Raw genomic sequence first — 26,522 nt, forward strand, 5'->3', positions numbered from 1 at the left:
TATAAAAAAAAAAATTGTCAATTCAATGTACTGTCAAAAAAAATGAACACAAAGGACTAAATCTTTTTTAAAGTTACAGGAGACTGAAAACTACTTTGGAACATAGTAGGCATACATTTCCATTTACAGAGGGGAAAAAAATTACCCGTAATCTTATTTTTGTCCTTTTTTTAATATTCTGCTATTTTTCTTTTTATTTCTTTCAGATGATATTAACTGTGTTTCTGAGCAACAATGAACAGATTCTGACAGAAGTTCCAATTACACCAGAAACAACCTGTCGCGATGTGGTGGAGTTTTGCAAAGAGCCTGGAGAAGGAAGCTGCCATCTGGCTGAAGTATGGCGTGGAAATGGTAAGTAAAATGTTAACTGGAAATGGATTTTAATATGTGCACCAATTATAAAAAAAGAGTGAATTCTCAATACTAATTATTTCAATTACATATTGTACTCTGATTTTTTTCTTCTAGTAGTCTAGTAATTCTTGACACTTTTTTCTTTTCTGTTTTATTCCTCAGTCTGAAGCATTTGATAAAATGCATATGTAAGGTCTGTTAGTGTTCTGTATTTCTGTTTTTCTAATAGGATGGGAGGGTATTTAAATGACAGTAGGGAATCTCAGGATGAGATCTCAGTCAGTGGGTGCAGATCACCACCTGCATTCTTTCCAGTCCTATTTCTTCACTGTTAGCATGTGAACACAAACTGAAATTTAAGAAAGGGTATAGACTTTTTTTTTCTTTCTGTGTCATGAACAGCAGATGCTCTGCAGACAGCATTATGCCAGAATGGAACATAGTTAGTATCTCTAGCCTATTCGTGAACATTTCCTCTCAAAGATTTGTCAGCCCCTCTTGGGGCAGGTAGCAGTGTCCATATCCTATTTGTGTTGCAATTATTATTTAACAGAATAGTGAGGCAGGTAGTTTTTTTCAGGAATGTGTCAAAGTGCATGCATGGTAGATTCTGTTTTTAAATGGATTCTTGCAATTGCATGTAGTACAAACCTTATTAAACAAAGTTTATCAGTGTATGGATCTAAGTAGAATTGGTGGATGGATGAGGATAACAGACATGTTCATAGAATCATAGAATAGGACCATGGAATGGTTTGGGTTGGGAGGGACCTGACAGATCATCTAGTTCCAATCCCCCCTTCTTATCTCTTAGTATTTAAAGTGACCCCTGTTTAATGTAATTTCTTCTGTATAAAGACTGATGAGGTCATAACTGGATACTGAATTCTTAAATTTTCCATTGAGGTGTTTTATTTTGATTGGGGCCTTTTTGCCAGGCAGACACAATGGGTATTATTCAGATGCCTTTGGAACTTTTACATATTGGCAATCTAGAATATTTTCCTCCTAGGAAAACTATGCCTCATCTTTTTCTAAACTGTTCTAAGACTTTGTAAAAGGAAAAGGTACCTCAAGAAGTTCTTTCCTACCTGGATGGAAACTCATAGTTTAGGCAAGAGTGAACAGGGGAAAGGTTAAGAATTGTACGCCTGCAATTCTAGGAATACAAAGTCAGTATATGCTTAGTTAGAAACTTGTCTTTAAGGATAGAACTTGAAGAAGGGTTAAAACTTTTTCAAATTGGAAATTTGGATTATGGAGTCTATGATGCCAAGTGCATCATAGACTTCTAAAATGGATCTGCAGACTTTAATGACACTCCAATCTTCCTAATATTTTCCAATCACTCATTTGTGAAAGTGTAACATACATGGTATTATTTATTCTTCTGCTTTCACAATACTTTTGAAGGTGTACTTCTGAAAAAGGTGTAGGAAAGAATGTTGTCAACTAGCTTCAAAGGGTGACTGGAAACTGGAAAAGTGATCTATGTCATCTTCCTGGAGCACTTACACCTTGCAAACCTTGGACCTTAGAAGCACAGGTTTTCTGTGATAAAATATTTTCTCAATCTTAAATGTTATCTGGGGGTATAATACTTTATTTCTCAAAGTGTAAGATATCTAAAGATAAAAGCTTCTATAAAGTGGGAAATCGAATTTATCCAGGAAGTTGCGATGCAGGCACTAAGACTAAATTTTGGGCATCTACCCTGAGAGTTACCTGTCTTTGATCCCAGTAAAGTCAGTGGAGATCTGGATATTACTGTGAATAGAAAAAAAGGAGATGACTGATTTCAGCTGGTTGTTTTCTTTTAATTTTGAGCACTGGAGCTCACCCAGTTTTCTGAAGTGGAGATCTTCATACAGACACTTAGGTGTAGGAGCAGAGGCCTGCCCAGAGCCCATTGTTAGCGCCGAGATTCTGGTAAAACTCGCATGAAGGTGTTTTCACAAAGGTGGCTTTGCTTTCTGAATTCCCAAGATGATAACTCTGTAGCTCTATTCCACTGAAAGTGTAGAATAGAAAATAGTGGAGAGAATGAAAGAAAAAATAGAACACTCACGTATATTTTTTGGTCTTTCAAAAAGGCCTGTAGTGTCAGCAAAAAAGGTATCCTGCACCCCAAACTCTGGTTTTAAGGTTCTCTGACAGGAATTTCAGCACAAACATTTATTTTGTTGTTCTTAAATACAGGATACAAAATCTGCAACCTCAGCTTCTTGACCCAAAGTCTAGGGCACGTAGATGTCTCAGTGGAACGACGTGGGCAAAATTTGATAATTTTTCCTTCTGCTGCTTCTGAGAGCTAAACTGAACTCTTTCCACTGAAGTTTTTAAAAATAATTTTGTCTGGAGTAGAGATCTGATGTAGAAAACAAGAGTCTGAACAGTTAAATGCGACAGTTAAAACAAAAAACTTTAAACTATGGTTCTGAGTGGGAAGTGTGAGGCAATTTGCAATAAAACTGCTGCATGTTGTGCCCGTGAAAAAGCATATTTTATCTGTTCTGTTACACTGTCTCTGATCCCTCACCCTTATCCTCAAGAGTTCCGCAAGTGTTCTTTCCGAGGACATTTTGGAAAGTAAAATTCAAAACAAAAGTTAATACAGAAAATCATGGGCTGAAAAAACACATTACATTTTGTCATACACCAGAAGTGGTCTATTTTCCTGACAGTCTCTCCATGTGGCACAGATGACAAATTGCACCTCTCTTCATAAGAGAGTGCTGTCTACCTGGCCTCTTGTGAATGTGCTTAACTCCTCTGCTCTACAGGTAGCCACAGTTTCTTTTAGGTAGCCCGACTGAATAATATATGTCCATTCAAATTCAAAGCATTGGGACTTGTGGACTGTAATCTTATTATCAGGTACAAATAACAGTTTGCATGCCTAAAAGCCTTTCTAATTTCTATTGCTCTAACAAAATACTGTCTCTTTTAATAGCGTTCCTGTTTTGAATGTGTACGTACAAGTAAATGAGAAACACTTCATTTTATTTTTAGAGGATGAGAGACCATTTTTCTTCCAGAAAAATGTTACTAAAATCCAAAAATTATGTAAGATTTCTACAGTGCAGAAGATGACAGTATCTTAGCTGTTGGAAAATACATTGGTTTATTTATTATTGTAGCTTTTATCTGTTTGCTTTTGTGTTTCTTGAGATGAGTAGTAGTTGAAAAAGTCAGTAGCATTTGTGCCTGATATATTGGACTTTGTACCACCTTGCGCTTTGTCAGTTTGAAGCTTCCTCTTTTTGCAAGGATTTCTCATGCCATAACAGGAGAAGAAACCAGAATGTTCTTCTTCATTCCGCTGTTACTGCAAATAGCAGTCAGTAAGGAGGGTAAAAGACAGGTCTGATGCCAGGAACTTGTAATATGTTTAAAGAGACAATTGATTCCAACCTTTAAATCCACCCAGTACGAATTATCCAGTTCATTTACACCTGGAATGCCCTTCAGCAATTGGTTATAACTGGTATTCTTCAATGTGATGGTAACACAGGAGGCAAGAGAGTGTGAAAGAAATGGTTTCTTACTTGGAGTGTACTTCTGCAAACCTGAGCAGGGAAAGACTCAGTCCAGATCTCACAGCGAACTCCCCTAAGGAGATAATCTATTACTTTTTATTCTGGGTTCATGTAGAGGAGGCATAAATACGTTTATTACACATAGCAGGATCCTTGAAGTCAGGAAAAAAATAGATTTTGAAGACTGAAACTTACTTTTAAGTCGTGGATTTGTAGCTCCACCAGAAGGATTTTTTAACTCTTTTCTGAAACATGGGTGCAGTATTTGTGTTTCAGATTCACAGGGTGTTTTGTTTTGGAATCCTTAAAAGTAGCCTATCCTCAAAACTTCTACTTAAAAGGAAAGGAGTATAGCTCATTTCTCAAAAATGTTTTAGAATCTTGAGCCAACTTAAAATCTAAGGCAGTTTTTTCAGATAAGTATGAATATATGCATTTATCATGGTTTTCTGCTTTATTACTCATGAAAACAAATGTTCTCTAGATCATGTTTGATGTGTTAAAGTATAAGGATCCAACCTTTTTATTATTACTCTACACCTATTCTCCTCGTAACCTTTTCTTCCTGCTCTCAGAATGCTCTGTCCTATTTAAACTCCTAAAAAAATTAAAATTGAAGTTTGAAATAGTTTTGAGAAACCAATTACTGACAAATATTTCTGAAGCTATAACAACTGGGAAAAATTTAACTGTAGCATTTCTCTTTGTTTTGTTTTCATTTTTGTTCTTAAAGAACAGGGATTTTCAGAAAATATCTCTTTGTACTATTATACTGCAAATATAAGATCATGCTTTCTTCTTGCAGTTCTTGTAGACTTAAAGGATTTAAACTGAGGGAAGCAATGGGAATTTCAATTCTCATCATGTCTTAAGTGTTAATGTCCATTTTTCTTCCTCTTTGTTTCTTGAATTTGTTTCATGTAGTACAGAATGGTTAGTGCTGCTCCATATTTCTTTTCTTTGTTTCAGTGATGTTGATGATGCTGTTACTACTTCAGCCTGTTTTCTGTCTACATTAGGATAACATCCCAAACTGGTTTTGTGAAAGAACTGCTAAACTAGTAGAAAATGTCTTTGCCATTTCTTTCCATTGTCATGTCTGAAAAATATTAGTCTTAATTATTGAAGGTGCATTATGTAAATGAAACCTCTTACTTTGACTAGCTCCTGGGATCAGGGCCTTACTTTTAATGGGAGACCAGCTTAACCAGGAGGGAAGCTGCAGCTACTCCTCACCATTCCAGAATTAGCCCTGCCCTGTTCTAGTGGGGCTTACCTGGCAATTTTTCTGTTCGAGAGAAATTCCTAAAGATTCATATCTTGTGTCCTAAAATTGCTGAACTAAACCACTTAAATATTTTTACATTCAGTGATCTTTAGAAGACTCATGCTGCAATTTTAGTGGATATGCTTCAAAGCACTTGAAACCTTACTTTACTTTAGGAGTTGAAAAACCTGAAAATCATGTTTTTAAAATACCTTTTCAAGAACTGAGTAGTAATAAGCCACTGACCTTATTCTTGTGTGCTTAAACATTATTGACAATGTTTCTGGGACACTACTTGAGGAACAGGAAGAAGTTAAGAAAATGATTTATTTTTCTAATGCAATTGTTGTGTTTTGGTTTAGGGGGGGTGGTTTGTTGGTTTGGTTTTTTTTGGAGTTTGTTTTGTGTCTTCTTTTTTTTTTTTTTTTTTTTTTTTTTTTTCTTTTTTTCTTTTTTTCTTCAGAAAGATAAGTAACCAGTCACCTGATGAATATGATTAGCTTGTGGTTTAAATGACCCTTCCCTACTGAAAGCAGCTAGATCTAACTGTGGCTAAATTATGTTAATCACATACCTATTTGACATGACATATTTTGACAAAACAGTTTATTGTATTAAATGCATTGTGAAACAATTGATAAAAATGTATTGTTTAAGCACTGCAGTTAAGTATCCCAAGAGTATCAAGACATGTACATCTATGTAGCTGGTAATGCATATAAATTTAGGTAAATTTTATTGCATAAAGGTATATTTGTGATTTGGTTTTCCCAAGCTTTCCCCAAGATTTCTCTTAAATCTTTGTATCATTTTGTCTTCTCATGTCAAATGGGTGAAGTATGAAATGGATAACAGATTGTTAGGGGTGCTTTTCCTGGTAGGAGATAATGTGGTTTGGGTTTTGAAGGCCAAAAGCATTTTGCTTTTAACAACAAAGTATAGTATATAATATAATTTTATTCTGGTTAGAAGATGTAATTTGGTACTTATTATTAAATCTTAAAATGGAAATTTTATTATCTTAGTAAAAACATCTGGTAATAAATGCAAGTGTAATTATGGAAACAGGGAAAAACTTGTCTTCTTAAATGTATTTCCATTTTGAAATAGTAAATATATAGTGTGCAGCCTCCTACTAATATTTTTTTTGATCAGTTTAGAAGAATTAATTACTCTATGAGAATGTCTTCTGTTTTCTTGGGGAAAAGCAAAGAGACTGACTGTTGCATAGAAGTTAGTCTTTATTTGTTCAAAGAGTTGCCAGTAATTTCACAGATACTGGAAGTTAGTGTCTAGCAAAGCGTATTAGAGTGGGAGTACCTGCTCAAATGCTTAGGAGATGAAATGTCAATAGAATGATAAGGCTTTTAGTCTGAGTGGAAATCCAGAGGCTCAAACTGAATGAATCGTTTCAATAATAGAACAGATTGCCCATCTGGTGGTGATGGGGAGCAAAGTTGCTATTTCCTAAGTTAGGGTTCCTGAACACTGGTATGGTTTTGCAAGCTGGTTCTGTAGTGCTGTGTTACAGTAACAGGCCAGCTTTTAATACCATCCATCCAATGTCTGCTGGTGCCTGTTTTTTAGACTTCATGTAAGACAAAATACATTGGATATATTGAATTGCTACCAAAAAGGACATTCTGATCATTAATAAAAGTTTTGTATAACCCTGCTTGATTTTAAGGAGTTGTGATGAGGTTTTTTGGTCTGGTACTTTCAGAGCGGCCCATACCCTTTGACCACATGATGTATGACCACCTACAGAAGTGGGGGCCCCGCAGGGAAGAGGTGAAATTTTTTCTTCGTCATGAAGAGTCACCAGCTGAAAACAATGAACAGAGTAAGTATATTTATCCTGTAGTGCTGTTACTGAAACAGATTTAAAAGATTTCTGAAATGAGTTTTGCTTTCAGTTCATTCAGTGAACTTCAGTGGTTATATGTAATACAACTTCCTTATACCTAAGCCATTTTGAACCTTCCTCAGGGGCACCTTTATTCTTGTTCTCCAATTCTCTTCTTTAGAATAATTTCTGCTGGTCTGTTGAGTAATAGCAAAATCCATTTGTATTTTGCTTAATTTGGATCCAAAAAAGTTGGTGGATATTAGAGACTTGTAGTTTTTTCTTATTGAGAGAAAGTCCCTACATTTTGAGTGGGTGAAATGGTTCTTTTTGACCTCCTGTTCTTTCAGTTGCACAGAGAAAGACTCGGTAAATTCCTTTGCCTCCTCTAAAAACTCAAATCTGCCAGACATCACTGGCAGAGGTTTCAGTGCCTTTACTTTCTCAGAACTTCATGAAGGTATATTTAATAGTGGTGATAATTTACATCCTGAAAAATTGCTGGTCTGCTTGGTTCTATAGGAGAAGCCTTTATATGAAACAGTGCCCTATGAAGTGGGCTTTCTTAAAAGTCTGTATTAAAAAAATAGAAGTGTTTTAGTTTTCTGAACTTACTGGTGTAGACTGTACTTAATCTATGAGAGAGTTTTGAGGCTGTGCATTATAGACTTAATGGCTGTCAGACTGTCTGAAGGACGGGAAAGGTGTCTCGGTGAGGTGTGTTTGCATGCCCAGATTATCCTGACTCATTCATCTAATCTGACTACTTTTAACAACAGGATTTCAAGTCTCTGCTGAGTCCTTCCTGCTTTCAGCTGAGGTTTCTTCTCTTATTTTTAAGTGGTTCCTGCTTGTTTTGAATGCAGAAGTAGCAGACCCAAAAATGTGTGAGGGAATTTTGTATTAATTAGATACTTTGTAAAATAGCCAGCTATCCTTTGGGCAATACAAATATAAAGTATGTTAAGAAATTTAAGATACACCTAAAGCCAAAGAATTTCAGTGTACAAGGAAAGCATTGTTTCTGAACCATGCATGCAATGCTTTTTAATTCGTCATTGATCTATGGATCAATTTGTAGATTAAAGTTGTTTATAAGTTAGAAATTAGAAAAGCTTCCCCTACTAATACTAATTTGTAGTATTCAGTTGAAGCTACTGCTTCTCATGGGCACAAATTACAAAACTTGAGTACATTGCCCTTCAGGACATCTTTGCCCAAAGAGAAGTTAGGAAAATAGAGCTGCATGTCTGTACTTTTAACTGAGGAAGTCTGTGAAGTAAAAGCTTTATTTCTGCTGATTCACTGCTTACAAAAAGTAACTTCAGTAAGAAAGAGTTGGAACTAGCAGAATAAAAACCCACAGGTAAAAGTTTCATACAAATTCTTGAACAGAATTCTCAGAACATTGAAGAACAGACTCAAGACTGAAAACTATTTGTTTTGAAAACTGAACTTTGCACTAAGAGTGATACTTTACTTTTAGGTGGACGTCAAGCCCAAAATCAAAGAAATGGCATAAATATACCTGTGGAGAAACGTACAGAGAATGGGGTATGTAATAAATCCTAAAGGTTTGGATCAACACCACTCAAATACTTCGTGTTTTAAAAATTATTACTTTTCAAGGTGTATAATGATGGGAACTGGGGAAAAGATACATTGATCTTGGCTTTGTTTTGATTTTGTTAGAAAGTGAATGGTACAACGTGTCTTTTTCATCAACTACTCTGAATTTTCTGTCTAGAAAGAAATTACGTCATACAAGAAGCCCCAGAGTCTTATTAATTCATGTTCTAATCTGTTTTATTCATTCTGTGTGAAGTAAAACCAAGCCACATTATTCTTTCACACTTGTATTGCCTGTCCACATGTCTTTTCTTTGATTTATCTCACTGGGACTGATTCATGACATTCCCTTATATGTTGAAACATGAGGATATATCTGTGGATCGGGATGTTTTCAGATGCTGGTAGAAGAGCTTACATACCCCTCAGAGCCATCTTTTTATACTGTTTTTATGCACTTGATTAATTTCTACCTGTGGAGTTTTTTAAACTAGTATATTACTAGGTTTCTAATTTAAAATACAAATTACATACCATAGGCCACCTGTGACTCCTGGCTTGAACATTTTCTCTTTTACACATAAAACATAGTATATCTCTTTCAAAACTGCCATGGCTTAAAAACCTCCTACTCCTGAGCTGAAACTCTCCTTGCTGTTTTCTCGTCTCATCCTCAACACTAATGAAGATTCTGCAAAGCATAGTCTGTTCTCATTTGCTCAGGACCATTCTGGTGCCTTTACCAGGATACTCTAGCTATAGTTGGCTATTTTTAAACATTTCAAATTTCAATAAAAACATTTGACCTCACCAATTCATAGTTATATTGTCTCTATGAAGCACTGTCACTTTACAAATGTGCATATGGCTCTTTCTCAGAGTAAAATAATACTTGAAGTTTAGAAGCAAACAAATCAGTTTTTTCAAGCCGAGAAGTCTTAAATAAGAAAAACCCCCTAAAATGTTAAAAGCAATTGTGCAGATTCAACAATTTTGTGCTTATGTACTGCCTGATAATTATCTAAAATTCACACACATTCCCATGTAGCAACAGAGTTGTTCAGTCAGTTTTCAGCTCCCTTTGCAGCTTGTTTTGTGTATGGCATGTGGACCTAGGGGAAGGAATTTTTTCCCCTATTCAAACCAGTTAATCATGTATTGCTTTCTACGTTCCTTTTCTGTAGAGAGCACTGGCTGATATCCTGTGCTGCATGGATCCGTTTATCCAGCTGCCATTGTCATATTGACAATGTAGTGAGATCATGGTGCTTAAAAGTGCTGGGGGAACATAACTCTTTCATGACCTCCCCTGATCTGCTCCTCCATGTGGGTTGTAGCTCATATACTACATTTGAGATATACTATATTTGGAAATTAGGACTGGCATGCCTTAAAATCTCACTTCTTGGCAGGGCTAAGCTTTATGATAGCATGGCTCTGTACTGATTTGAATTTGCTGTGATTTTTTTATAGGTAAAGCTTAGACTTGGTAACTTGAGTACCATTGTTATCTTCATGCCATTCAGTACACATTTTTTTTCTTTTTTTAAATCCCGAAAGTTGGCCACAAAATTAAAATTTGTTAGGGAACTGATCACTTTAAAAAGGACTTTTACCAGGTTTAGGAAAGTGTATTAAATAACAGGTTTATTAAAATAGACTAAAACCTGAAGGTGTTATAGTAATGTGAAACTGTAGTGGGTTTTATGCTAAAAATGGTACAAATTAGGTTTTGGAAGTGTTTAAAACTAAGATTTTCAATTGTGCTAAGTTTTAAATTAGAGGGGGAGGGGGGGAAAAAGAGGTGGCTTCAGGATCAAGGATTTAATCAGCTTACACTTACGTAATGCATTAGGCTTATTCATTGTTGCTGGCATGCTGAATGTTAGACTGGCCCTAAAATCAACACAAACCAATGGAACATTGAAGACAGCTCAAATCTTACCAAATACTCTGCATTCAGGTATATTTTTATTATGTGTGCTGCTTTAATGATGAAATAGTTGATTTTTTGCTTAATGTCGGGTAGAGCTGTAAGTTCGACATGCATAGAAAACTTTAAGATGAATGTTAGTTTTACTGATTGAACGAATAGTCTTGGAAAAATTCTGGACAATCTGTCCAATTAAATTTAGATAATTCTATTAACTGGCATTTTGTCATATGCAGTAAGATTTTTTTTTGGTTGTTGTTCTTTGAAACTATATGTGCTTGATCAGCAATTATTTAAATAATGGTTAGCTTAAAATCACATTATGTAAATGATTAAATTTAATTAGACTATCTTTCAAGTTAAAAATAGAATAGGCTAAGTCACTTTGAGCAGTGAAACACGCATTGTTGTAAAAAGAATACTTACCTGTAACTATTCATCTGGGAGCTTTGCATTCTGCATAACAAAGTCTAAAGGAAAACTCTGTGAGGTTTTGTGAATTGACAAGTGCTCTTATTCTGGAGGTGACCTTTTGGGGTTTGCTTTTGTTTACAACTTTTTTTCTTGGAAGTGGAATTATGCCGTAATCGGGACCTGATCCCTTTCAGTACACAAAGGTATAGATGCGTGAAGATCAGACTTACGTAACTAAACATTTCCTTTCGCCAGGGAGATTGGACAGTGTCTCAGGAGGGATTCTCTTCTCTGAGAACAGCTGCCTCTTCTTCCTCTTCCTTTTTTTTGCTTGTGTGACTGAGCCAGTGGATCTGAATGCAAGTTGTAACAAGGGGAATTCTAAATAAATACGGGGAAAACAATGTTTTATCATTGAGAGTAACAGACATTGGAACGGACTGTTCAGAGTCTGTGGAATTTTGATCTAGCTGAATAAAGTTCTGAGCAGTCTGAACTGCTCCAATCAGGGCATACTGAACCAGATGACTCCTAGAGACTCCTTTCTGCCTGAATCATTCTTCGATTCTGTGATTGGTGACTATGAAACAGTGGTCATCCAAGTGCTGGGTCTTGTTTGCTTCCAGATGTCCTAGCATGATCCAAGCATCATTCCATAGTAGCAGCAGCAGTCTGTGAACAGTGAGGCAGAGCAAATATAGGTGAAACCACTGGGGGTCAGTGGCAGACAGGGGAGGGACTGGGGAGCCCCATCCCGGTGCAGCTGCCAGCCCTAGATAGGAGACGTGGATCAGATGTTGCTCTCCCAGAAAGAGCACTGACTAGATGATGACAGTTGTCCAGATGAAATTTCTTGAAGATCAAGAAACAGGAAAACAGATGTAGCTCAGGGGGAAAAAACAATGTGGTACAGGAACATGCCAGAAGTCAAATGTATTGGACTGAATAAAAGTAGATTAGTGTAATGAAAACAGTGTGTATATGAAGAAATACTCATTTGCTGTAGTTGCTTATATATAAAATAATATTATTTAAATAAAAATTATTTTATTCACTATCATTTACTTGAGGAGCGTAAAATGTCAGTTTGTGGTCTCCTGTGCCATTTTCTTTTTAACTTATTTTTGCTGTTTCAAAAATTGCTCCTTCGATTTAGAGAGAGTAATATCAATAAGCTTTTTTCCTAATGGATGTTGACTGAAGTCTTTGCCAAGAAGTACAAAGTGGAACCTCATTTTATCTCACTACAGAATTTGTGTTAACATTAGTGTAAAAGAAATTTGTGTAGAGGAAAAGATCTTCACCATCATCCCAAACTGGAGACATGCACTCCTGCAAATTTTCTTAGTCTTGAAGCTGTGACCAGTAGATGAAGTTGAGTGTTAAAGTTTTGTGCTGATTCAATAACAGAACTCATCTTCACTATTTCTGTAAAAGTGTCTCAAATCAGGCTTTTAGCAAAAATTACAACAGGTAGTCCAGCTGTTTTAGTATCCCTTACACTGAGGGAATTCTTACGGAAGTTCCATTAACAGTCGCTTCTGCATACGTGTATACACAAGGCAGATTTTCATAGTACTGATTTAATTTCAGAGAGTGTACGCTTGCTGATAGAGGGTAGATACCCTCTGATGCAGTCTCTGTATTCCACTCCATCATGACAGCAGTAAAGCTACGCTGCTTTTGAGTGCCTGTGGTGTGACTTGTCCCATTCTGTGGTTAGCGATTAGATGGATTTACAAGTGGTGCCAAAATCCTTGAATAGAATTATATGTTGTTCATTAGTTTTAACCATTTGATTCATGTTAGTGTGACCAGATAAAAAGGCATTAAACATCTAATGTACATTTTGTCATGGGGGGGCATTTACAAGTATTCTTGCAACAGACAAAATAATTAAAAGGTTTCCTTAACCTGTCAGGCAAAGATACAACAAAATCTAATTGTGAGGAAAAAAGGCAAACAAGTCAGATGCTTAAAAGAAGTAATAAACTCAGATGAAAAATACATTATATGTACTTGCTTGAAGTTTCTCATTTAAACTATTGAAGGATAAAGAGCTTAGTCTGGATAGAAGTTGTTCTTCAAAGCTGAGCTGCAAATTCAATTTAATATAAGCCTGTAAGTATTAAGCACTCCGTTTATAACATTTAACGATGTGCTTGGAAAGGGCTGCCATTCATATAAGACAGGTTTTAGTCAAATTTGTTTGAAATGAACAAAAAACTACGTCACTCTTGAAATCTCGATTCAGGGGTCTCATAGCAAAGTCAAACCAAAGTAATTCCATTAAAAGATGATTTTAAACAATTTAGGCATAAAGAATTCTAACAGTTTGCAGGAAAGTATTTTTTTCTGAAGCAATATTCATACAAGCTTCTTGGAACATTTTGACCTTCTAGTAAAAGAGTCATTAAATCAGATTCAAATTTTCCCAGTTTTCTGCTGAAACTTTCTCTGTTGTTTTTGTTAGAGACAAAAAGTTATTTTATCTGCCACTCCTGCTGTCAGAGGTGTTCCCTCATGTAAGACATAGATTCTGGAAATTGTTTACCTGTCAGAGAGGGGAGCCTTGCTGTCCCTACAGCAGCCTTCTGCACCATCTCCTAGTTCAGTTCCTAGGTCAGAGTTAATAGAGTTTGGATTCTCCAGAGACTGATAACAGTTCTTAAAGTCTGTCTGAAGCATTTTCCAGACAGCTGGCAGTATGTTGCTCTTGAAAAAAATAGAAAAACTAATCCAACTAAAGGATTTAAGGGAAAAAAATTAAATTAGGAAGCAGAAAAAAATATTACAGTGTAAAGCTAATTTTAATACATACAAATAGCTTTTGAATTCTTGCTGGACTAGAAATCCAAGTCTTTTCACACCTCAGTAAAGGATAGTTATGTTGGGGACAATAGTTTGTAGTGTCTCTACAAGACTTTCTGTGATCCCACAGAAAGAATTTCTGTGAAACTGTAGGGAATTCAAATGCTCTTGACCTCTTATCTCCCTCTGAGGCCTCTTTTTATGAGAATAATTTCATCAGTTTCATTGCACTTACTTTGTGATTATTTTCCTGTTACAATTTTAGTTATGATAGCATTAGTTTATGACTAACACTCACTTTTAACATCTGACTTAATTTGGTTTGAGGAATCTAAGGATTGTTTGACTAGTTGGGACCAGGAAACATTCTTGGAACCTACTTGGAACATTGTCAAAGAACTGTTTTCCTCTGTCTTCTCCATATATTTACATAAATTTTAATCTCTGTCAGTCTAGATGCCAGATATCTATCTAGATGGCCATGGATATGAGAGTCACAGTATACAGACTTGTGTTATACAGACATTTACACATACTCACTCGGCAGTGTACAGATTTTGTAGTTCTGCTGTTCTTCTGGGCATCAGAGAGAGTTCTGTTCAACAAGTTATAGGCACTGAATATGTGGTTTCCTAGTCCATGACAACCACCAGATGGGTTCCCATTTTGCAAAGGAGAAAATACCTAAACTGCACCACTTACTGTATCTCTACCTCTAGTTCCTGTTTTTACAGGTCTAGCTTTGCTTTTCCTCACTCATGGCTTTGCAGTTTTACAGCAATACTTGGTTGCAGATATCCATGGGACAGGGAGGAGAAGTCTGTATGTTTGTTCAACCCCTAACTATGGTATTTATTTTCCTATGTTTGTGTTGTGGACATGGAGCAATACAACTCACTCTTTAACCTAGATTTCTAACTAAATGAAGCATGTGAAGAATTGCTTCCAGTTGTCACTGCACATAGAAATCCTGAGCTGCTTGGCCCTTATATAAAGTTAGAACAATTTAGAATGAGTGTTTCAGCTGACGTATAACATTACACACATTAACTCATAAAGTAAACATTACTGAAAGACTTGTTATTTTTCTGAAGTGTTGCTGTGCAGCCCTTACACCTGGACTGTAAACTTCAATGCCCTTTGTCACAGCTGTATCCTTTTGCAGTCACATTAGTATCATTTTTAGTTAAGCCAAATATTTTAATTTCCAGTTATTTTAAGGAAGATGGGACTTGTCCTTTCCTTTATTTCTGTAGATCTTTACAGGAGACAGGTTATGAAATTCACTGCATGGCTCCGAGAGGTTAAATGTGGAAGTTTGAGAGTTTGGACTGCTGCTCTGTCTCTGAGTGGCTTTCAGTTCAGAGCAGGACACACTACTGCTCCATGCAATGCCAGCTGTTCATTTTCAGTCCACCTTTCGAGCTCTGTCTTTTATGTAGCTGTGTCGTTTGCAGATCAGTGTTTTCTCTCATCTTTTCCATGGTCTCTGTGGTGTTTCTTATGCAGTGCTGCTGTGGCCTCCTTTCTCTGATGCACCTTTCCATGTTCACTGACTTGTTCATTCAGTTTCCTGTCCATCTCACCTCTGGACACCAGGCATACCTATTTCCCACCTGCATATTTTTCCCAGGCGAGTGAACCTTTCCATTTCTCTGTTGTTTCTGCAGCTGCCTCCAGATCTAATTGTTGTTAAGTTTGTTCCCCCTGCAGTCTTCCTCAGATCAAAGCTGAGAGAAATGAAAGTCCCTCTAGCTAATTTAGGAGCAAGGGAGTTGAGCTTGTTCTTCTTCTCGTATTCCTAGTGGACAATCTTACTCTACAGCTCATACCTTTACTCGCTTGCTAAAAATAAGCCTGTTCTTTATTCAGCTGGATTAGTCACTGTATTGTGCTTGGACATAGAGTTCTTCAGTGTCCTTATGGAGACCCATTTGGCTGGATCTCTTGTGTAAGTGCACTGAATCATGCTCAAATTATTTTCTTGAAAGAAGGAAGAGAGGGTGAACTTGCATATCATTCCTGAGTTTGACAAGGTAAATTACAGCTTTTTGTGTTTTGGGGTTTTATCTTCTACAATATCCTGATTTGTAGATACATAAGAAATTGTTAATGGGGTTTAGTATTTTCTGTAATGTTTAATATTTAAAAACCCTTAGGTCTAGGTTTTGGCTTGTTCCAGTCTTCTCTGGCTTGCAGATTCTTGATTTATGCTATTGCACACATGCTTTAGCTTTATTGGTGGCTCATGTATTCATCTTGTTGCATGCAAGATTTAAGAAAAAGCTGAATTATGTAGGAAAAGCAAATAGCACTGGAAAGGTTATTTGCATAAGATTGTGGTATCTATTCTGACTGTACTGTTTACCTTTTATTTTAGGCAGTCTCTGTTAATAAAGAAACTCTGTTAAGTTTCAGGTGGTATGGTTTGCTGTCACTTTAACCAGTAAAATTACATACAAAACCCAATGATTTTCCTGATCTCTTTGGTATTCAGTTTTGGCCCAGCATTGTTAATGCTACAGAAATACAAAGGAACAAATAATCCTTGTGTTTTTAAAGCTAAATTGTCTATATTCTTACATTTTCAGTTTAACCTGATAACTGCAAAAGAACTGTGTATTGCTCAACATTTTCCATTGAATATGAAAAGTGCAATGAATCAAGCTGATTATAGTTGACAGCTGGCTTGATCTTGCCGTGATTAGGTCTTTTACTGCTGGCAAAATCCACTCGCCTTTTCCGTTAGCTGATTGCTGATGAATGCAGAGAGACAGCTTTTCATATCGATAAAGAGTTCAGGGAAACTTTTATCCCATATAGAGTAGGATTAAAAGGCATCCTACCTACTATTGATTGCACTGAGCCAAAAAACCATGCAGGAACTTGTAAGATGTGCAGGGTTGTTGATTTGGCTTGTTCACAACAAGCTGTTAAACCAGTAGTGTAGACAGAAAATAGCGGAAAGATGGAGCTGAAGCGTGTTGAAGCATCGCAAAGGTTTACAGCTGACGGGCAGTGCTGCGAAATAAAGATGTGCTCTCTTGCAATTACATGGGAAAATAGTGAACAGGTAATTAATTACTTTTCAAAATTTGTTAGTTTTACACTTTGGTGGACATGTTATTTAAGTACTGTGTAGCTTTTGAACTCTTAATTTAAGTGATTGTGGGTTTAGTTGTCACATGACCGGAATGCATACCAGCTCAGGTTTTGTAACTCCTTATCTCTGAATTGAAATTCTTAGTTAATCAGATTTTCTTACATGCATTTGCTATCCTTCTTAGATTTTAAGACCTTATCAAAAGCTTGTTACTTCCTAATGTCATGGTCCACTTTTGCTTTTGACAGTTTGGTTTTGTGGGAAGTCTTACACTAAGGTCACAACATATCTTTCAGTTACAGGATACTTATTTTCAGTGCTTTTGTGTTTTAGAAATGTTTTATTATACTGTTCTCATATGAACAATATTACATCAGTACAGAAAAACTTCATATTGAAACAATTACTTAAGGGAAGAATAAACACAAAATTGGTGCTAAACATGTCATTCAGACTAATGATAAGTGCATCTTAATCACCTTTAGCAATCCTATCAGAATAAGCTGTTGCTTTTAGAAAAGACCCAGAAAAATATAGTTCTAAGGCTATTTCTAAAGGATCTAGACAGTGTATTTTCAACGTGTATTGTAACTTGTCTATTACTCAAAATCACTATGAGTGAAAGGATTGCGGTTGTGAAAAGGTCTGAGATTTTGTGCATAACTGATATTTCAACAAGAATGCGTTATCTCTTTTAAGATCCTTTTTTTAGGAGTATGAGGTTGATGTTTTAATTAAAATCAGCTACTGGGTATTTTAGCCAACACTAAAATTAATATAAACATGCTTAAGATTTTTGTGGCTGTTTAAAAGTGGCTGCAAGGACAAGGAAGAAAGTACTGCTTTAAATAAGCAAGTTTCAGATGCTACTTTCCTAGAAGTAATTTAGAAGCAGTCTATTTCAGATGTAGCAGATGTTCAATATATGCTTAAATCCATTTCTAATTTTGAAAACCTATTTTAGCATTGTTTTAATTTTTGTTAAGTTCTGCCTTTTCTTAGCTGTTCTGCTTAAAATAGCAGCCTTACTAAGAAAGTAATACGGGAAAACAAGAAATCTGGAGTCTGTAGCTTATACTGAGTAGACTTTAAACATTTTGTTTAAAGTGAGTGACTCAACCATCAGCAAGTTGGAGGAATTACTAACAAGATAGTATAGATTGAGAGAGGTTAAGATTTTTATCAACTGTAGATAATGTGACATTTTTCAGCAAGCTGTGATGCAGTTGAAGCAACTTTATTGTAAGAAACTGTTAGTGTATTTATTTGCATGATACCATAATATTTTATAATAGCATTTGGAAGTAAAATTACCTGATTCTGTTTGTGATGGTAATTTCAGGATTATTTTATCATCATGAGATAGCACACACTAGGTAGAGTTTTCTTTATTCCCACTATTCTGGGTATCTTTTCTGGGTATAATTAGCTTGTTCATTTCCATTAAGCTAAAAAAAGGCACGTGCTATTGTCATTGGATTCTTTAAAATGGATTTCTGCTATCGGCATGTTTCTGACCCAATTAAAAAAATGCAAGGCTGAGCTGTGGATAAAGCCACTAAACTGGAAATAATGTCATCCATGTCAAGATCAGCAAAAACTCTATTTCAGTTTAAATAAAAACAGATGCTTTCTTTTGTCTTTTTTATAGCATTACACATGAGTTTAGATGAAGGATTTTCAAGTTATCTTTGTTGAGCATGTCACTAAGATCAGGTTTTATGGAAAATGTGGTCAAAAATCTATTAAAATTCTTGAATTTGATGATACATAGGGTCAGTATATTTCAGAAATGTACAGAGGTCAGAATCACTAATCTTCAGCAGATGCTCCATCTCCTTTATAGACCTCAGAGAACATAAGGAGGTCACATACTTTTCACGTATCTGATGCAGGACTGGCATAATAAACTCAGATCATCTGTTTTCCTCATCACTACTGAGATGCCAAGGACAGGCACCAAAAGTGTGTGTAGGATATTCTCACTAGCAACCCTTAAAGCTTTGTTGCCACATGGGCTTTTCAGAGCATCCCCCAAACTTACGTTATTTTGAATGCAGCATAAGGCAAAGATGGTGCACGTCTGGGTTTCTGCTGCTCATGTCCACATTAGCATTGGAGAATTAGGAAGTCTTTTGGTAGGTTCAGCAGGAAAAGCAAGCTGTTCCTTTCTTTCCTGCCCTGGCAGTTTGGAGTTCTTCAGCCAGAGTTGCTGTTCCTTTGCTGTAAATGCTGCACAGGGGAGGAAATGTGCGGATGGCCCACAGTGGTGACAGCTCCATGGTTTGGGGAGGCTGAGAATTGTCAGAGCCCTGATCCCAGTCTGAATTCACTGGCTGGAGAGCACTCTAACTGACCCCTTTTCATTTTATGGTTGTCATTCTGCTTTGTTCTGGGAAAATGCTTGTTTATATAACACACTTCACTCCCTTTTTGCCCACATGCTTGTATACCTAGTTCCAGACCTGTCAGTTCTGTTTGTCATGTAGCTCTGTAGATTTCTGGGGTTTGACAGCTCTGCAAAGGTAAACCTCTAGTCTGGAGATGAGTTTTGTATTCCCTCCTGTGCCCTAGGAAGTACTAGCAACTTAAAACTGCTATGGATCATGGAAAGCTGAGTCTTTCACTATGTGTAGTAAAACCAAAGTATTTACTTTGCATTTCCATGTAGCCATTTTAAGCCTTCTCAGGAGCAACTTGCAGTATCTTTCTAGCCTCTGCTGTCCTCTCCTATTAGGGTAGTGAAGATGTTTTCTTTTTGCCATGGCAAAACTGTGTGTCTCTGTAATGAATCCCACGTGGGGGGGCATAAGTTCTTTAATGAGCTCAAAGTTGTTGCTTCTTGGATTTTTTTCTCTCTATTGGAGTTTCTGCCTCTAATAGTACTGTGGTGTTGGGGGGAGGTTGGGGTTTTGGTTTGGTGATGGGTGTGTGTACCCCCCCAGCCTTTGATATACTGGTGTTGTCCCCATTTGGATAAAGAGAGTTTCTTTCACATTTTTTCTCCTTGAGGATATGGTTACTTTTACCATCATAAGAAGGGAGGTTGGAGGACTTCAGAGAAAGTTTTGTTTTGGTTTTTATTTAGTTTGGCTATAAAGGTCATGTGGCCAAAATGTTCCTTATCTGTACAACAGTTTTAGAGTGGCAGCTTATATAAAGAATAAACAGTGTAGCTGGGCTGCAAGGTGGGGTATCTGCTGCATTATCTTCAGTAGCTGCTCTGTATTGACTTTTTAATAAATAGATGGTTGAAAGTAGTGGGATACAAGAAAAAACACTATGGGTTGCCCTTTCGATGGCCAAAGTCAGAACCAGCCCTTCTGGGCTCCACAGTAGAAGCTAAGGCACAGACTTTCTTGACTCTCTGCATCCTGGTTGTTCACATTTTAAGTTACATTGACCTTGGCAATTGGTGCTTTAACCTCAGATTCATTTCTGACTGTGACAAGAGAGGAACAAAGTGGTGGAACAAAGTACAAGAAGAGAAGTAAAATGAGGGAGTAAGGATAGAGGTGATAGGGGTGAATGACAGGAAGAAGAGTAGAAAATACGTGAGAGTTCATAGTACATGATTGAGTGGACCGGAATATGCACAGGAGAAGGTGGAGCTTGGCCAGTTTCAGGATGCTTGAGTGACTTGAACCTGTGGTTCCTCGTGCAGGGTTTTGGGAAGGGAACTTCAGAAGATTTGTATGGGAGATGGGTGTGAACTGAAAAGAAGGAAGAAATAGATAAGGGAAGTTAATGACATGGTGCTTCTTGCAAACCTAGAAAAAGATCCGAAGAGATAGTATGCAGGAAATTATTAGTAAGTTCTTGTACTACTCTGCTTTTCTTTTTCAATTAATTGGTTACGTTATGCTTTACACTGGCTGGCTGAGTGGCTGGGTGTTGCTGAACCAAAGCAGGAGACTGCCAATCCTTATGGTGGCCCATAAAGCTTTTGAATATTTGGTTTTTCCTTTAAAGCTTTTTTGAAATCATAACAGTCTCAGGTGTGTATTTAGTGTATGTTTCATTAACATTTTTAAAATAACTGTTCTTACTAGTGCAAACTTAGAAAATTATCAAAAATGAATATCTTCATGGGTTAAGCATGGAGGCAAAAAAATTCATAAAATCAGACCACATCCCAATTACCATCTTTTAAAAAATGATCTATTCAAAAGGTTGGTCTCATGGGGTTTTTATTTTAATATTGACATAATTAGATTCCTCTTAAAAGAGAGTTTTCTATTGGGAGTAAAGGCAAAAAACCACTGGAATCTGCCCTTATTGCTTCTATCCCTTGACTACAGTACATCGTGCTCGTCAAAGAAATATTTTGAATTCAGGTGCAATTTTTCATTTACCGTTGCGAGTTGTCAATGAGTAAGCCATTCATAATAGCCCAGAAGTATGTAGTCTGAGGAGCTCGTGATCTTCAACAGCATAGAAAGGAAGGAGGAATGAGAAAATAAATTTTCAGAGTGACAAGACTAATATGTAGAAATAAATATTAAAGGAAATTCATTTCCTTAATTAAATGCCTAAGGTATGATTTGTTTTGAGACTGCTTGTAAACTGGTTCCCAAACGATTTAATTACTACTGTACTATTCATCTCACCTGTCTCAAAAATATTAATCATCAAATGGTAAAATATTAGCTTGTAATAGGAGAGTGATGTCAGAAGCTGAAACTCAAGTTCATTACAAATTCTATCTTTCATCATGCCCTTTTAAAGTGCATGTTAAATAACATAAATACAATTTTTTTAAGATCCCTGTCAATATTAAGAAATTGGTGAATATAGGTGTAAATTATTCTTATCTATATGAGACATACATAATACTTCTTCAGTGCCTAATAATGCAGTGTTTGCTCTATGGCATTTCATTTAGGAGTTCATCCCTGTGTAAATGCTGCTGTGAATCAATGAAAAAAAATTTACAATTCAGCAAAACTGTCTGCTTTGATGTATCACCATGTAGCAAATGAATCTGTGGAATCTGGAGGAGTAGGTATTTGTAGTGGCTTTTTAGTACCTCCTTCAGAAGTCAGTTCTGTAGGGGAGGTCTGTTTCCCTTGCTGCAGGAGAAAGGAGGAGGTCTGGACCTTAAATGCGATAGGCTCGTGTTTGTTATGAGAGGTGAGTGTCTTGACTTCGTGGATGGAATTAAAGAACTGAAAACGCAGCGCTGTCTTTGCCTGGCATAGCCTGAGGTTTTGGAGAAGGGCTGAGATGGACTTTTTTTGGGGCGGTGTTTGCATATAGATTATTGCAAGCAGACTTAACTAATATGAAGTGCTCTAAACTAATTGATTTAACTAGATCTAGACAAGAGAAGGATTCAGTGTTTTTCATGCTGTTTCAAAAATGAAGCTGTGCTGATTTGGAGACCTGAAACCAGCAACGGTCTATCTGAAAAGAATTTATTTGCTGTTGAAGAGGAATTCTGCTTGCTCTGTTTACTGCTTTTGCCATGTGGATGAAAAGGAGAAAACGGAGAGTGAAGTTACAGGTTCAATGCTATGTTTCCTCAGCTGTCTTTTTTTTTTCCTAAGTGTAGTGTAGCTCTTGGAAGTGAAAGGGATAGTTATTGGTATTCAGTGAGGTGAACGTTAAAAGATTTCTCATAGGGTGTTTATATTTAAATTGTTAATTATCACTGTTTCCCATGTTATTGTGCTTTGCCATTTATAAAAGGTTTTTAGATATTACACTTTCTAAATGGAACATTTTGCAGTAGTTAATAGCTTCTTCAAGGAGATGCTAATATTTGCATTAATCTTGTAATTAATCTTCTATATTTCACATGATGCAAAATAGTACCGTACTTTTGCCAGGCATTATGAGAGAGACTTTCAAATATGCTTGTTTAAAGCAGTAAAAATTCTGAGCTCTTGGTTTAAACTGGGTTGGGGTTTTTTTGTTAGTTTCTGGTGCTTTTACAAACCAGTTTCTTATTGCCATTGTGCATTCCAGGTTACATTAGCCATTTAGAAAATCTTTAATTTTCACGTGGTGAAATGGCTTTTTTACCTTGAAGTTCTTGCAACCACTATACAGATACCACCTCTGAGTCTGGATGTATTTTTAACAAGATTACTTAATGGAATAAAAGATCTCTCTATTTCTTGGACAGTGTTATACTCAAAATTTTTACTGGAAATACTGGAGCTATGAATGTTTTTAACTTCAACTGGCAATCAAAGCAGAGAGAAAGGAAGCACTGGGAAAACTTCACGTAGTTTAATGCAAGTTACATATTTCTGAGAAAGCACATGTGTGTATTGTGAAAATACTTTCAAGTCACACACATTCCCCCTTTAAATTCTAAAATCAGCGATCCAGAGGGAAGCCTTCATGCCGTTCTGAGCCCCTTGTAAGAATTGCCTGCAGAGCCCAGCAGAAGCAGATGTAGAGGTTTATTTTCTTATGGCAATTGGGCATGCCAACTGAAGTCAGCAGAGCCTGAACATGTTCTGGGAGCAGCATCTGGTTTCTGTGTTGTTTTCTTGTCTCAAGTAAGCACATTTTGGTTTGTGGATGGCACTTGGAGAAGCTTCCTTACTTTCTTAGCCAATTAGTGCCTTTCAGTCTGTAATTAATAATAAATGTCTCTTTTGATGGCCACAAGTGGGTACAAGTTACTTGCCCTGAAAGAAGATTGGGAAGGACTCTTCTCTGCATAAGTCATGCTAATAAAAAAAGTGCACACTAGTAAGGTCTATTTTTTTCCCTGTGTTGAAATAGAAAATTAGTATCTTGAGTGGACTTCATCTCTTTTAATTACTTCTCTGCTATAAAATTTTTTCATTATTGTTGACTAGTAAGAGGAATTTCAGTTGTTGTTTCCAGTAAGAATTATAATTTCACTTCATAATTTATTCAGTGGGAAATGTTCAAACAGAGGCAATAACTTAATCTAAACATTTTAGCTGACATGTCTATATCATGTGTCCAAGATGCAGCAGCTTTAAAAGTTAGTGATCCAAGTCTGGCTCACTTTAGTGATTGACCTTGAGGTCTTTGTCTTAAAGAATTATATGCAGCAGCATAAAATTTTCATTCAGGTAGAAAAAAAAAATCAGTTACTTTAAAACAAATTGTATTTTCCTTTCCTAAATGATGCTTAAAGAAACAGTTCTGTATTGTGCACTGGTTGGAGAACTGATACTTATGTAGGAGTTTGGTGTAGAAATATGAAAAAAGCCATTCAAAGTGCTTGAGATACTGTGGTGTCAACAAGATGTTTCTGGGAGTGAAGTACAAGTACTTCAGGAGGTACATCACTGGACATTAGTAGGGTGGGCCCAGAAAAGCAGAGCAGCTAATTCAGTTTTCCTGTGGGATCAGATGTGTGATCAGATCTGTAATCTGATGTGGGATTGATTTTGGGCACTGGGGGGTTGTTTTGGTTGTTTGGGGTTTTTTTTCTGTATGTCTGTAAAATGTTCAAACCTCATTCCATTTTATAAGCATTTGAAACAGTTTTATTCATCAATATATCCAAAATATTTAATTATGTTTTCTTTTTCAGTGGTATTGATTATATTGGGGGTAGCAAGTGATGTAACTTTTATTTGGTTTACTAATAGTGTAGTCATGTAATTTGGTGAAAAATCTACGTTGTTTACTGAATTATTAGAGTGCAGTAGTCCAGCATTTACATTGATCCAATAAATTGACTGAATTATGTGTAAATACTTTGAAACAGATGTTGGGCTATTCTGAACTTCGCAGCATAATTTTTCAAAGACTGGTATTTTCTTTCAGTGGAAATTCTGAAGTTGTGGTTAAGCCCTGCAATTCTCAGGTTATGGGTTTTGGTTTTCTGAGTAGCAAGTGTCAGCTTCTGGAATTTTTATTGGTACATTGCACTATCTTGAGATTGCATACAAAAAAGTGTGCTTGAAGTAATTTAGTGTATAAATATAAATTGTATTTGTTGATAGAACTATGGATATACTGAAACAATGCATTCATGTTTTAAAACACATGAGATTTGGTCACACACATGGTATGAATTTTAAAGACTTTCCATCAATTGTGTCTCTATCCTCATTTTGTAGCTTGTGTTAGTTTTGAAATGCAAAAGAGTGAGAAAGCCTTGCTAATACTTTGCATTTCATTCAAAGTAATAGCCACTTACTTATCTAAAGGGGATCAGCTTTACTTTGCTTCACTTCTACAGACATCTGTTTTTACAGATTCGTACCCAGTTTATCAGAATTTTCACCATCTTTGGATGTGAGCTTAGTGACCCTTTATCTAAGAGTTCTCATGTGGTCTTGTCCTGTGCCAGGCAAATATGAATGAGCAGTTTAAGCTGCCAAGACAGTTATGCTGAAAATATTAGGAAAGGAAAGCAGCTTCAGATTCTCGTACTGCCTAAAATACCTGCTTGCATGTGTGTTCTCATGTGCTTTACCAGGACTGTATGCCAGTGCTACCAAACATCTGAACAGAGAGATGTTAAATGTCAGATAAGGGCTCTTTTCTCTCTTCTTGTTTGTTTTGTCTCTTAGTGTTTTCCTCTCCATCCACTTTTCCACTTTTTGCTTTTTCTGTCCCTCTGCATGGTCTGTGCCCCTCCTTTCTGCTCTGATGTTCCTCACTGTTTCACAGGTGCGCATCATTCCTCTGAGGACTTGGGAGGAGCCTTTAATCTTCCTCTGAGGAGTGGGGGTTTAGCTTGTCTGGTCAGAATGCCTGATACACATCAACACATTCATGTAACATTTTCTGTTCTGCAGGTTGGGAATCCACGTGTTGAGCTCACTCTTTCTGAACTGCAAGATATGGCTGCCCGACAACAGCAACAGATTGAAAATCAACAGCAAATGTTGGTTGCTAAGGTAATAATTATATACAGACCAATTTTTTTGAACATATGCAAGCATAAGTTTCATGGATAGAGAAAAACACATTAAGTTACTTCAGTTAAGCTCAAGAAATAGCTTGAGAAATCCATAATTTTACCAGAATAATCTTACCTTAGGCAATGCACAGTCTTTCAGCATAAATACTACTCGAACAACCTATGTGTCACTATAAAAATATTGCTAGGGCTTACTTGTCTCTCTTGTGTGGCCCCCTTCATGATCTGTGGCAGAACAAGCTCAACTCCATGCTCATCTTTAGTAGCTCATTCACTCCACTACAGTAATAGTGGTGTGAGATGAGGATATGCCCAATTCATAAGTATTCAAGTATTATATTTCCAAGTCTTGCATATGGAAGAATCTAAGTATGTTTGCAGAGTGGGGAGGGGGTTTAATGGTTTTGATGTTGTTGATGTTGTTCAAAGTATTATAGTATACAGTATGCCTTCAATGCTTGGAGTACCTAGGAGTCAACCTAGGTACTGATTCTGTTGCTCTTTCTTCATGGAAATAAGTTTTTTTAAAAAAATTTTCCTTGTGTGCCCAGCAGAAGAACTGTTATTTAGAACAGGACCATTATTTTACAGCAGGTCATCTTGTTCAAAATGTTCTGTTGGACATATTTTGTCATCTTTGGGAAGCTGGGTAACAGTGCTGGAAATCTATTTTGCCAACAGCAAGAAAACTCTTAATAGTGTCAGAAAACAAGTGCTAGAAGAAGCATCACAGATGTATTTGAATGAGTGTTCTAACTAGGGCTGTATTTGCGTATCTGTGTAAATATGATTTTTTTGTCTAAAAAAATTTTGA

At 36.4% G+C, this 26,522-nt stretch overlaps 1 protein-coding gene across 10 annotated transcripts in view; it reads left to right on the forward strand.

Annotated features, from left to right (window-relative positions):
- The window catches only part of PPP1R13B (protein phosphatase 1 regulatory subunit 13B), a 68,930-nt gene that overhangs the window by 25,007 nt on the left and 17,401 nt on the right, over nucleotides 1-26,522 (forward strand). For 6 of the 10 annotated variants that reach the window (XM_032113224.1, XM_032113225.1, XM_032113222.1 and 3 more), the window contains exons 2-5: nucleotides 207-354; nucleotides 6,887-7,006; nucleotides 8,496-8,563; nucleotides 25,584-25,685. In XM_032113224.1, coding sequence (XP_031969115.1) covers nucleotides 207-354; nucleotides 6,887-7,006; nucleotides 8,496-8,563; nucleotides 25,584-25,685 — 438 coding nt within the window. Of the gene's footprint in view, nucleotides 1-206; nucleotides 355-6,886; nucleotides 7,007-8,495; nucleotides 8,564-10,445; nucleotides 10,542-16,689; nucleotides 16,810-21,947; nucleotides 21,973-22,291; nucleotides 22,346-25,583; nucleotides 25,686-26,522 lie in introns of those variants that run through there. The other 4 variants (XM_032113230.1, XM_032113228.1, XM_032113231.1 and 1 more) reach the window with 4 other exon arrangements.

Source organism: Corvus moneduloides, chromosome 6 (genome assembly GCF_009650955.1).
Source record: "Corvus moneduloides isolate bCorMon1 chromosome 6, bCorMon1.pri, whole genome shotgun sequence".
Lineage (NCBI taxonomy): Eukaryota > Metazoa > Chordata > Aves > Passeriformes > Corvidae > Corvus > Corvus moneduloides.